Raw genomic sequence first — 14,729 nt, 5'->3', positions numbered from 1 at the left:
TGGTGTTGGTTTATCAAACAATTATGTTTACTATTACAAATATTTTTTTTTTTGATTGCCTGTTACAAATAAATTTCTTCCTTCTCAATACCTAACAATACTTCTTCCCTTGACTTTTATATAAATTGGATGAAGATGACCCACGCCTCAGCACATACAAAATCTGTATACTTCACCATCTCCCATACGTCTACCAGCAAAAAAAAAAAGGAACCCAAAATGGCTGGGAAAATGGTCGCCAGCCATAATCAATGGTGAAAATCCCCACCATCGACTACTCTATGCTATTCTCTGATATTCTGGACGTAGACTGAAAGCTCTGTAGTACCTAGGACATGCCATGCGAGGACTTTGGCTTCTTTAACGTATGTCGCATATAATTAGCACTCTAATGTTTCCTTCTACTTTCTCTCCGTCCGATAATAAGAGCTACTTCAGTCAACATATTTTCATAACTTTACAAATCATACCTTCTTCACCTGAGGTTATAACAATTCAATTCTGCTTCCATCATTAATTTTAAATATTGTTTTAAGGAGAATAGATAATATTCTAGTTATGTACAATATTCTTTGATAAAAAAAGAAAGAAAGATAATATTCAATATGTAGAATTTTATGGACACTATAATCGTACATATTCATTCCTTTTTTATTCATGTGGACACTATAACCGTACATATTCATTCCTTTGTTTATTCATTCCTTTATGTACAATTTTATGGGTTTAAACTTTAAAGAATAATTTCAGTTGGTAAACCATGGTGTTCCGGATGATGTATTAATTTGAGTCGGTTTTCCGAGGGATATCAGACTTCTTCAATCCAGCGAATATAGAAAATCGAAAGAAGTATGAGAAAAAGAATCCAACAGACAAACTTCGATGGGAACTTCGATCTTCTTTGGGAGAGAACAGGGAAAATTTCAAGTTAGCTGGACATCCTCAGTTTTACTGTCCTACCAAACCATCTGGTTTCAGGTAATGAGGTTTGATGCATTAGCGTAGACATATAGAAACATCAACATGCAATTGAGAATTTTAACACGTACGTACGTGGTTTTTAATGAGTCGAACTATATACGTACGACCTCCTCATTACGTACAATAGAGGGCCAAATTAACTATATTAGCAAATAGCAAATGATATAGACCGGGCAAGATGTTCACATGCACTGTTTATATCATTAACATTATATGTTTGCTTGTGTTTATTTTCTATAAATGTAGTGAGGCTATGGAAGAGTATGTCAAAAGACTGCGAGTCATATTAGAAGGTTTGGGCAAGGCAATATCAAAAGCCATGGGATTTGAAGAGTGCTACATAGAGAAAGCTCTCGAGATTGATTCTGGCTTTGATGTATCTTCCCTCAACTTATACCCACCGAATTTTAAATCAAAAGGTTCCATTGGCATTGCTGAACATATTGACCATGAAATAAAGCATGCGCAACTATTACGATATTTATTTGGTAGATAACCAAATATATTTTAATTAACGTTGCTGCTTTCATCTAATTTAGATTTTTATGAATTTTGTCTTTCATCGGGGACTTTCAACCTCCTTTTCCTTTTCAACCCGATTCTTTCGTTTCTTGGGTGGTATAAAGGGATATGTTTCCCTTGATACCGAATTTAGGAGCGGCTGGGAGTGCCGATTTTACCATCCGTAGCCATTGTGTGTAGCTACAAATTTGAAAACAAATGGGACAAATATCGGTTTGCGATGGAAATTGTCGCTTATACCATTGGTTTGTGACGGAAATTGTCACTTATACCATTGTGACGGAATTTGTCACGGTTTATTGAATTGAGTTACCATACTTTGGGACTTGACCTACAATTCAGTACTTGGAAGTTGTTTCGGATTTTGATACTAATAAATCTTCCCTCTTATTAACTGCAACATGCGCCTGAATTTGGCATTTTCGTGTTGGATGTGTTTATGCACCTAGTCCATGTTAACTTCTTTGGTACAACATCATTCATTGAAATACATGCTTCTCAAATGTAGTCTTGGGCTAATGATTAATAAATAATCTAGCCACACATCCTTAGATCATACATGCTATACATAGCCAAATTTAGATCTTAGAAACAAGATTTCATAACAACTCAAAACAAGAGTTTACAATGAGAATCAGATTCTCAGGTAGAATGACCTTCACTCACTTAAACGGCCATAAAGTCTTCGTCACAATAGGTTTTTAGTGAACTGTAAACTTTTCTGGAAAGTAAACACCCGTGTTTTTCTAGTGACATAAAGTTCACAACCTAACTCGACCGGAGCAGTTCATAGTGCATTGTCGAAGTTGACTGAATTTTAAATTCCCGGATAGAATTGTCCTACTTTGCTAAAACGGCCATAACTCACTCAATACGACAGATATAACCGAATGGTTGGTATCCCTAGAAAGTAAACACATCGACCTTTCCAATGGTTCTAAATTCATTATATTTCATTAAGTAAATTGTCATGTAGGTCTCATTGAAGTTGACCTACGAAACTGGATAGATTTTGATTTGTCACATTCAATGTGTCTTTTACAATGGAATGGGGGAATAGACCAATGAATGACAAATTTTGGTCCGACACAGCACCGTACGCATCCTCTACGCTACTAGTATCGATTGCTACACCAAGGTGTACGTTGATATTGCTGGAGCTGCTGGCGGCATTAGTGTAGATATGATTTGTGTTGGTTCACTAAGTGTAGCACTAAACCCATGTCAAAGAACAATTCAAGTCCAATGACGATGCATAGGCGCGTAGTTAATCACATCATAATGAAAGCAAAAGTGTCCCAACAACACTAACATATATGAATCTATAACTCATTGAAACTCTTCATCATCTATACTTAGACTGAATATAGAATCCAAAATTAGTTTTCATATGAACACATATGGGTGTAAGTTCTTGCAACCGATTGTACTACTTCTCTCAAATGTTGCAATCTGACTGCATAAGTTCTCAGTGGTCTGGAGGCATTTAATTGAGTAATTAAGGTCCCTCGCAAGGTTCAAAATATCGGTATCGGGGGATATATCGTTTTTTTGAAAAATGGAGATATCGGATATATCGGAAATATATGGGATATCGTTCCTCTTTTGAAATTATTTATTATTGAATTACATACAAACAAATACAATTATTAATTTTATCTAGTACCAGAAAGAGGCTCTAAGTGCTTGAAAAGATACACGTTGGTCAATAAAACTACAATACTTTGCCCAAGACATACGAGCCATATAGTACGAATTGTAATGGTTAACATGATAGTCATATATCTCTTTTGAGCTACTAACAGTTTCTCTGAGAATGAGATAGTAAGGATGAACGGAACTCGATAATTGATCATAAACGTCTCCAAACTGACCATAATTGTAAATAGGATGACCAGATTGATAGTTGACTTCATATGATTCGTTTGACATCCCACTGTGCTATGTGCCTAAACTGATAGAATCAAAACTTAATGCAACTGAACTAACATCAGATGAAATATTTTGATTATCAATGGCTCCTCTTGTCCTCCTCTTGTACCTAGATCCATGATTCTCATCTTGGGTAGCACGATCAAAATTACTTTCACAAGTAAACTGTTCAAATTCTCCACCTACATAAAATTGTCCATATTCAAACCTTGTATCTCTATCACCTTGTCGACTTCCACCACTACCATCACCATTACCACCACCACCACCACCACCACTATCATCATCATCACTATCTGAACTATCTGGAGTTGCTACACCGCCCCACACACTAGCATTATCAGAATCATCTCTCGGATCTTCAACTTCATCAGATAATACCTTGTGTAATAAATTCTAAAATTAGTTGCCTTTTCTACGATATGTGCAGGAAGGTTTTCATCTTCATCATCGAGGTGTGCATGCATAATCCAATCATGACGAGGATTAATGTCATTCTGAAGTGGTTCACTAGCAACATGAAGTATATCGATATAGTTGTTTTCATTAATCACATTATCTTTTGCTCGTTTATCACGTAGTCGTAACTTCATGTTGTAGTAGTAGTATACGAGTTTTTCCAACTTCTGATATGCAAGACAGTTCCTTTGCTTTGTATGAATAAGAGAAAAAGTACTCCACTTCCTTCACAAGCAGAAGAGGAAGCAGTTTGTGCTAAAATACGCATGGCAAATTTCAGTATTATCATCATTCCATGATGGGTTCACGGGTTGCTTGCAATCTATGAAGGTATGAGGGAACTTCTAGGAGACAAAGACTACAATGTGACTCATGTTTTCTTACTTTCCATAATAGTGCTCGAGGAGAACACTCCTTATCTAGATATCCTTTGAGAGGACGTCAAGGAGATAAAGATTACTACTATTTCTATATTCCTTGAGGAGAACACTTGTTACTAAAATTCTGGATATTCTCGTGTGACCTTCATGAGAGTGTGAGACTACGTTGTGACCCTTTATTTTGAATTCCCTCAAGGTTAAGGAGAGCACTGGTCACTGATATGGCTTGACTTTTAAGAGTCAAGACTTGAACTTTCACTTCTCATCTCGATATCTTTTACGAAAAATTAAAAATTAGCCGATTGAAGGACTACTCTTCTAGTCTTATTTTTTATATCCCTCAAGGTGATTAATTAATCAAAAAGTCCAGGTCAAGGAGAGTCCGAGACATCCTCAAATTGAGTCAAATTTTTTTAAGTAAAAATTTTCAAATATTTCTCTAAAATATCGAAGATATATCAGATATATTGTAAATATCGGAGAAATATCGGAGATATTTTATGTTATCGGAGAAATATCGCAGATACGGGAAAAAATAAGATATTTACCCCTAAGATATATCGTTTTTTTTAAGAGAGATATCGGAGGATATATCGGAAATATCGGGGAGATTTTGTTCCTTGGTCCCTCGGGCACTTTCGTATCTATGTAAATATCCCTTTACATATATGTTGTAACCACAATCATATGTTGCAAATCAGTATTCATAGGCACTACTACTGATCAAGTAGCGGAAAGCAATTATGTCCATAACGAGATAATATAACTCATCGTGGTCAATACTATGATAATGACACAATTTTTGCGCCATAAGTTCTGCAAATCTCGCATGACTTCATTTTTCTCATTACACTTACAAACAATAACATAACATAACAAGTCTATATCAGTCTGTATTGATTATTTCCACTTCGATGAAGTTGCTTATCGTTGATACTTTACAACGAAATGAGAGCATATGTGAATACATCATCAATCATGGGAGATAAATCCATTAACACACGCACACGCTTATACAACAAATTGGGAATGTTATGTTTCCATCTCCAAAGTTCCCTTAATCTAATAGATACATGTGCCAAAACTGGCATGTGTTTCTTGTATGTGGAGTATGCATCAAGGTCAACTCTGATAAAACATCGACATAGACGGTTATTGAATCACTTTAAGTGTATCCCATATAATTTGCTATTTTTGGGATCTTTTATCAGCAAATAGTGCTACTTCAGAGTAGTGAATTTCAACTCAAATAAATGAGTACGTAGACCTTGGGATTATCGTTTATAGACATGAGTTTAAGAAAACTCAAACATTCAAATAATAGTCACGATTGTGACGCATCCACAAGAAACGAGGGTTGTATAGGTTTCGAATAATCGAAACTATTCAAGTATGACATATTCAGGGTTGTATATGGTCACAAAATAATCGATGCATATCAGCGATTATCATGATCGCACCTAAAATAACGGTGTACTCAAACAACCACATGAAATCAATTTCTTCCCTTTAAATAATAACGTGACTCCCCTAAGACCGTCACGAAAAACGTTGACCAAGAGGGAAATCATATCCCTCTTTGGTCTCATTGGCGTTATAAGAAATGCCAGAAAAGAGACATGAAGAAGGCTAGTAGCGCCCAATATTTTATATATATATATGTTCAAAAGCAGCAAGTTTAAGAAAAACATACTTGTTGGTCTGCCAAATAGACTGCATTTAATTGAGATAGTCTTCAAATGAAACTTGATGCAAAAAAGTTGTTGGCTGGAGTCCTTTTTGATCTTCATATAGATGACATAGAAATAATTTGTGGATACACTCGAAACAATGTTCAGATTGTAAAAATAGCATCCATCTCTAATGTGTATGTCATCACCATGAAACGATAAGCGATCATTTTTCCTATACAAGCACGTGAAACTTAGTTAGGAAATAAAATGTGCAAAGACAACGATTAAATTAATAAATAGGAAAAAAGGAAAAAGAATAGAGTTAAGAGAAAATAGGCCATTGGGCTCGGGAGGGCTAAGGCCTAATAGGAGCTGCTGGGCTAGTATAGGGCCCATATGCAAGACAAGTCGGTGTAAGGTAGCGACGCGAGTCGGATCTGGAGAATCCGGGTCAGGGGAGGGCTCTGATCCAAGTTGAGGGTGTTGCGGCGCTACAGCATGGAGGAGGCTTGATGAGCGTGTGAGCTCCGATTTAGGGAGTGGATTCGTCATTGGCATTGACGAGTAGTCTGAGTTGCACAATGATGAGGTCGGAGGACGCCGGCCTAGAGACGTCGGCGTTTTGGGCTTCAAGGGCAGCCTCGACAGTAGAGGGCGATGTCGAGATCCGGAAAAACGAGCTGAGGCAGCAGCGCCCAGAGGATAGCTAATGATCATGTGTTAACGGTCTGGGTTTGGCGACAGAGTGAACCAGATCAGCGAGGTGGGTTGGTGAAGAAGATGGGGTGCCCAAAATAATTTCTAGGTGCCAATAGCAATTACGATGTGGATTACTGTTTTCTTTTTCTTTGTTTTTCCGACAACACATTGTTCTCTAGCAATGCCAAAAGGAAGAAAGGGTGTCAGGGCATAATATTTCAGGGCTAGGGTTTCTTTTTCTGGTTGTGGCCTCATCGCTTAGAAACTTTTAAAACAAAGTGTATAATAACATGATCAAGTATGATGAATACAAGAATAATAACAACATAAAAGAACATAATGTAACCTTTTATTGATTAATAAGGAAGCTTATATACAGACATTACATACGGAGTATCCTGAAGAATTAGGGATTCATATTTATTACATAAAGCATAATTTACTTTAATAAGGAAACCTAAATAAGCTAAGACACACACAAGGGTAGAATAATAATTCTCCCGGAAGATAAATCTGATTATAAATTAGTGCACAACCATATTGTTCAAAGAATCTTCCCGAAGATGAAGATTTTCCTCATATCAAGTACTCACGATATTTATAAATGATAATAAATATAAAAGCAGTTAGATTATAAGTTAGTGTCTACTTCTTTGTGGAAGAATACAAAATAAACTTGGTGTGTTATGCGCATAACACATGCATTAAATTTATTTTAGACGACATGCAATATAATTCCTAGTGTATTCAATCTTATAATAGCAGGCTAAGCTATTGGATATTCCAATGTCTCTCCATCCTTAATTATTAAAAAAAAATTAAGCAGCGAGCATTTTATATTTTAAATTCGAACCGAAGTCTAGGTCATTTTTTTTTAGTTATGAGATCATTAGAAAAAGTTCGCATCTAAATTGTCTCTCAGATGTGAATGGCTGATATCTATATCTCTCATTTGTACAAGACGTACTCAATCGAACTAGATAAACTACCTATAAATTGACAATATACAATACGCGTAATTGTTAGGTCTAACACATAACGATAAACAGAAAAGCAAACTATTTTCAAAGTGGTAAATTAATAAAACGTGTAAGGAGATTAAACCTCGTGTCGTACTAATCATATATGCGTGCGCATTATATATCGACTTGAATCTGCAAAACTAATCACCCTCAAACACGTATAATATACAACATGAATATGTTTTCTTTTTCGTTCTTCTCATACTTGGATACTACTTGGAGTTCATGCATGTACAAGATGAATGGTTAGTTGAGGAGCTATTGTCGACTTAGCTTCTTATCAAAGAAGTTCCAAACCTTGGACTTGCTTGAAATGCGAACAAAATTTAGGTGGAGCCGTTTTTGCCCTAATTGCCCCCAAGATTAGGTTTTCTCTTTTGCAGATTAATAATTTATTTTATTATGAAATATAAACAAATCATCCATAAGCACAACATGGTGGGGACCGTTCGGACTTGATGAGACATTAGGGAACTGTTAATTAGTTTTCTGGTGTCCGTAGACGCGTTTTGATTGGTCGATGATATTGTCGTTGTTGAGATAATCAATGAAAGTTGAGGGATTAATTAATCGTAATCACCCCTAGAAGACGACAAAGTTGCATGTCATTAGGTTCCAAAGAAGGCACTTGCTCTTTAAACAAAAGATTAAAAGATGCCAAGTGCTTAATCCTTTGAAGTTGTCAAAGTTGGACAAACATAAACTATTGTTTAATTAACGCATCTCTTTGGATTATACTTTCGATTAATTTCATTTTACATTTAGCGTGGCCCAAGGGGCGTAGAATGAATGGAGGTCAACACATGTATACACGTATTAGTATAGATACGCTTCCCTTCATTGTAGTAGAGAGAGAAAGTTAATTTTGATTTATATTTGGCGTGTGATCACGTACTTTAATTTGAAATTTGTATTGTGATAATTACGCTGTGTTTTCTCTCTATAAGAAATTAGAAAACTTATATATTAGGGTTGATAGATAAGATGGATCGTAAATTAGAAATCTTGTCCTCGGAAACCGAGCAAAAAAATGTATATAATGAATTTTAAAATATGGAACTACTCGATCTAAACTTCTTGCAGCCGCCCTTAAAAAAAACTATTTGCAATGAGAACAGAAAAAGGTTCCTTACCAAGCAAAATTACAAGAATGGCATATGAACTATCATCTACTAATAATTAAGGGTACTCAATTTTCGTATCTACAACATTAGTACATGAATTATCGAATTTCTACCACATTTTGTACATCTTCGTTATATCACTGTTACAGTCATGTCATTACTAAAAATATGAAAGGTTGAGTGGTATTTACCTAATCTTATTTGATACACTGATGGAAAAGTCAGCTCTCTCTCTCTCTCTCTCTCTCTCTCTCTCTCTCTCTCTCTCTCTCTCTCTCTCTCTCTCTCTCTCTCTCTCACACGCCTCGAATGACAAAACCAAACTAAGAAAAAAAAGACTCTGATAACAAATAGATGGGAGAATAACTAAATAAATACAAAGTGAATAGAAGAAGGAGAGCAATGACAGTTGATTCCGCACTCACCGTATTCAACAATGGAGAAAGAGGTTCAACAGTCAAATTTATTGTATTTAGAGTATCTGGTTTTGGTAGGAGGTGAATGGTGTTGAAGACTTGAATAGATAAATACCATAATTAGGATTTACCAAGGAGGAAAGATCCTACAATTCTAATGGTGTGAGTATGCAGTATACGGAGGAAGAAGTTATGCCTCTAAACAGGACTGAGTGGTTGATCCAGACAAGCTAGAAACAATATCAGTAAGGAATAAGAGTTTACCATAACAAAAGGATAGGAAAATTGGAATAGATGAAACTGTCCTATGCAAATATTTCATGTGATGGTAAGTTAACAGTGAGCTAACGGAGATGTATGAAAAATGGTTTGAATTCGATAGTTCATGAACTAATGTTGTAGAAACGAAAATTGAGTACCCTTAATGATTAGTGAAGTATAGTTCATGTACCATTCTTGAAATTTTTCCTTCTTACAATGAGATCTCAGTAGGAACATTATTTATTTTATCCAGCTTCGTTTAATAGGCTCCTCCCGACTATATTTAGTCATTTCAATTCTCGATCGATCAGTTGAGTAGTGATGGCCTGATGGATCACTAGTATATATGCAACTTTTAAAAATATGTAGAGTTAGGGTTTCAGGTAGGGCTGTCAATGGGTCGTGTCGGGTAAAGATGTCTGGCATGTCATAAAATGTAAACCCAAACCCAACCCATTTAATAATCGTGTCAAAAATTTAAACTCAAACTCAACCTATTTATCAAACGGGTTACTTGTTTCTAACCCGTTTAAATCATTTAATAAATATATCCTATCGTTTTAAATAAGATAACCAACTGAAGCAAGAATCAAACAAAAAAAATCAATGTATTACCCCAAATTCTAGTTCAAAATGAGAAAAGACTTACTAAACTCTTATATACATATAATATCACAATTTTAAATAGATGTGTACATGTATTATATATAAACTTTAGTTCGACTCTTTTATTAAACGTGTCATTCAGATTCATTTCTTGTTAGCGATTTAACCCGTCGTTGACTCGTTTATTAAATGAGTCATGACGGGTTGACACGCCATTGACCAATTTTTTAATCGTGCATATTTAACCCGTTTTATTTCGTGTTAGTTTCAAATCGTATTATCGGGTCGTGTCAGAATTGATAACCCTAATTTCAGACTGGCCAATTGAAGTTTGATCATTAGTGACATTTACCACACGACTGCAACGTTTCGCTTTAGCTTTTTAATTTCTAGCTTTAGTAATACGATATCCTTTCCACATATAAAGCCTTGCATGAACAAAAACGTCAATATCCAAACCGAAGTTGTCCCAATACCTTGTCACACGTACGTACATGTATGTCTGAATTTGTTTTCATCATCTTCTGGTGATCGAAATAAGAAAATGAAATTGGGGAGTAAAAAGAGGACCAATGATGGTGAAATGTGATTTGGACAGGAATAATATATGGGCAAGGATTGGTCAAATCTCGCATCCAAGAATAGATGGGGATAGGATTTGCCTAAATCCAAGCTAGTTTTCGTCCTTTTATTGCAAACCCTAACTGTTCATCACATATAATTTATCATTTAAATGATGATCTGTATTCTTCATCTCTCACTTTAATAAAATGTGCTTAGTGTAAACCCATAACTTAATATACTAGTGTTTACTTTCATGACAGCTTTTGGCCGGAACATGTAGGGCTTGGAGATGGCGCCCGGAATTCATGGGGAGCACTTAAAGAAAAATCGTAGGACGCGTATCATAGTTTAGTCCATTTATACACTAATATCGATTAAAGTTAACATAATAGGTCATCATTTCTCAGAGAAAAGCAAAAATGTATCATTAGTACTACTACTATTACTCAAGTAAGTTTAACTTCTTTTTTTTACGAGTCATGTACGTAGCACATTGAGAAACAAATCCGTTATTAGATTCTGCAATTGAAGTAAGAACCTAGAGTTGTACCAATATTGGATTCAGGTCCAAAGCTCCAAAGTGGATTACTGAGCTGAGTTAACTTACAATATTGGCAAGCAGAAAGAGTTGATTTAAGTATTGTACCAAGGATCTACAGCTGACTGTAACACTTTGATCATCTGCGAGATTAAGGATCAGTACATCGCTCGGATATAGACTTTGATCTTCTATCCAACAGCAGAGAAGGAGCGCTTCGAAAGCATATATCACGGGGGCGTTGTACGCTAGCTGATAATGCACACAAATTTTCATATGTACTAGATTAAATTTGCTATTGCCTATGAATTTAGGAGGATGAAATTAAGTCCTTACAACCACTCAATTTTTCATGAATCATGGTATCAAAGCGACCGGATTAACCATATATATATGCACTACATCACTCAACATGTATAATTTTTTTCTCTTGTATGATTTTAAAAGTTGACAAATCGATTTATTTAACTCGTTCTCGTGTATGATTTACAACATAGTTGTCAAACACATGCATGAAGACATGTTGAGAATTTGAAGAAAATTTTACATCCATCTCCAGAGAGAGAAAATCGATAAAATCGCGCGATCCTATATATATATATATATATATATATATATATATATATATATATACTTGAAAATAAAACGAAAATTTATTCATGAAAAGTTCAACTTATTCTTTTATTCTTCTATATATATTCATCATTACTAGCTAGTGCGGCACCAAGAGTGAATGACATATAAAACAGGTTATGATGTGATAGACGCTTATATATATTTTTCGTAAGTAATAGTACATATATTAATTATAGCCAACAATGCTATATATGTTAGCTTATTTTATCCAACACCAAGAGAACATCCTGCTTTAGCCAATTATCTAACCTTAAGAAATGCAGACGAGCGTTGTTGAGAATTTATTATCAAGTTTTCTAACTACACATATACTAAAATTTGATTGAGAATCTAAGGAAGGATTATTAATTTGATTCCGACGAAGGACACAATTATATTTAGTAGTAGTTGACTATGCAACAATTAATTAACATGCACAAGGGAGTATTACATGCATACTCTGTCTTCAAGACCATATAAAATCTAGAGAAGTCTAGCAAACAACTCCAAAGGAAAAGCCCAGAATGCAGGCCCAAAACATGAATCCTAGCACCAACAACATCCCATAGCCGTAAAGAGGTGCGACACAGTCGCAAGCCACCATACTGCCAATAGGAGCACCTAACCTCTCCACCATGGATTTTCGCACCGATTGTCCAAGCCATCAAAGACCAAGAAAAAAACTATTTCAACCACTTTGGACTCGTCGTCAGAGGAAAAACACCACCGCCATCCAAACCACGTGACGACATCCCCAAAACAAGGAGATATCACCCACATCGACTGAACTGCCACTCCATTGGCAACCGTTGCAATCAAATCGATCCCACTAGCCATAGGGGTCGACATCGTCACCTCCCTCCATAGGAAACGAAGGAGCCGCTCCTCTAAAGAGACGACCTTCACCAGATGAGAAGAGGGGGACAAAAAGAGAGGTAGCCTAGGCCACCTAGATGCCTGATTCTGGCCAACCTTCTCTAGCTAGCCTAGAAGCTGGAGATGCCCCCTCTGTGTAGGGTGGTTCTGGTATTTTTTTCTAAATAAGTGAGCGTAGTTTTGCATTAAGGGCATTTGGTTACTTGGTTGCTTCTGGGGATCATACCATGGTTGTCAGCATTGAAACTATTAGGGTTAGTTCGCTAGGCTTAATTTGTTTTGCATGGTTCTAACTTCGTGCTCACAAGGTGGGTGTGATAGGCGCACTTTATGCGACGTTCTTAACATATTTTTACCTCCATTTGTACTTTACTTAGCTCTTATTATTGTAGTATTGAGTCATTGAGTCGAGTTAGGAGTCTTTAGTGACGTTGGTTCCCTTTTGGTGCTAAAACGGGTATAAAACACAGAAAATTTTGAGAGTACTATAGAGTAGAATTCCTTGTCGAACTAGGAAACCTAGTTTGGTTAGGATTTTTATTATTCGATATTTCTGTAACATTTGTGATTTATATTTATTATTTATTTCCTTATTTTCAGAATTAAATGTGAGATAATGACTTGAAAATTATGGAAAAAAAGAGGAGAAGAAGGAAATAAAAGGAGAAAAAGGAAAAAAGTAATTTAGTTTTCTGAATAAGATGAAAAAGAAAAAGTATGCAGCCTAAAAGGAGAGAATGTTCATCCGGAAAGAAGAAGAAAAGAAGGAAACAAAAAAAGAAAAAGGAAGGAGAGAACAAAGAGATAATTCTGAAGAATGCATGTGGCCTAGAAGAAGGGAGAATGCATGTGACCAACAAAGATGATCATCATTCAATCGAGAAGGAAAGAAAAAAAAATAGAGAATCAGCCCATGACCATGTAGCCCCTCTCACATATTCCTCTATAAATAGCATGTCATTCCTACACAAATAGCATCTCCATTCTCTCACAAACAAAGCCGAAATTCTACCAAAATATATCTAGAAAATTCAAGCCACAAATCTTCATCCATCACCATAAAAACCGTGCTCATCTTCCTCCTCTCCAAATCAGAATCATCTTTGCTTCATCCTAGAAGGTTTCTAATGTGTGATTCATCCATGGCTTGTAATTTTTCTTTTGGTTTTCTGAAATTTTCGAATTCATTGAATGATTTATTGGATGTTATTTTTGGTTTTATATATGAAGAACATAATTTCAGACTTGTTCGGTTTTATGTTTTGATTGTATAAACTCATGTATATGTATGGATGCCGTGTATAATGATTAGGGGCAGTAGGGTTTTCGATTTATATTTAAGTTTTATTTTGATTAATTCCTTGAACTTGTGCATCTAAATGAATGTTTGAGGAAGCCACGGCCATGGCTCTTCTTGGGTTACGATTTCATTCACCAAAGTAGTATTTGATCGAGTTATACGCTTCGTGTCTCAATTATTGCTACTTATATAAGGTTGTGATAGTTCTAGGAATTTGCATGTTTAAACATGCTGAGTGACGCCATGCATGTTTATATGTCTCCAATTCGACTTAATGTGTTTATGTGCTTCTTTGTGTTTAACTAATACGCTTCGTGAAGTTAGACTCTTTTTAACATATGTTTAGGATTGAACGCTTCGTTGATTCTAAATAATTATGAAGTCTTAACAATTAGATGAACCGCTTCGGGCTCTAATTAGAATTGGAATTAAGATGAACTTGAATTGATTCGGAATATACTTGCTGCCTCTTAGTTGTTTTGTGCGTGTCTTACATGTTCATGAGTAGATTTCGTGTTTGGTAATGTGATGAGTGGTAGATCAATTTTATATAAGTAATTTAGGATTTATTTTCAGTAGTAGTTTTATAATCAATCTCAAATCCCCCAATAACATGATAAGTTTTGAGTCCCCTTTGATTCCCCGGACTGAACGATTCCTACTTATTCTATACTAACGATGATGTTTTACATGGTTTATTATAGACGTTCTAACAAAGCGATCTATCAGGGTGTTCCATGCTCATGTTGACCTCCTACATT

The 14,729-nt window shown here is 35.6% G+C and overlaps 1 protein-coding gene across 1 annotated transcript; it reads left to right on the top strand.

Annotated features, from left to right (window-relative positions):
- Positions 1 to 251: 251 nt before the first annotated feature.
- LOC126803530 (2-oxoglutarate-dependent dioxygenase 19-like) lies at positions 252 to 1,477 on the top strand. The gene is made up of 3 exons (XM_050531322.1): positions 252 to 305; positions 791 to 978; positions 1,228 to 1,477. The coding sequence occupies exons 1-3, from the start codon at positions 252 to 254 to the stop codon at positions 1,475 to 1,477; spliced, it is 492 nt and encodes a 163-aa protein (XP_050387279.1).
- Positions 1,478 to 14,729: the final 13,252 nt, after the last annotated feature.

Source organism: Argentina anserina, chromosome 7 (genome assembly GCF_933775445.1).
Source record: "Argentina anserina chromosome 7, drPotAnse1.1, whole genome shotgun sequence".
NCBI classification, from domain to species: Eukaryota; Viridiplantae; Streptophyta; class Magnoliopsida; order Rosales; family Rosaceae; genus Argentina; species Argentina anserina.
The sequence above is the reverse complement of the archived record's forward strand: the minus strand, read 5'-3'. Positions and strand labels throughout refer to the sequence as shown.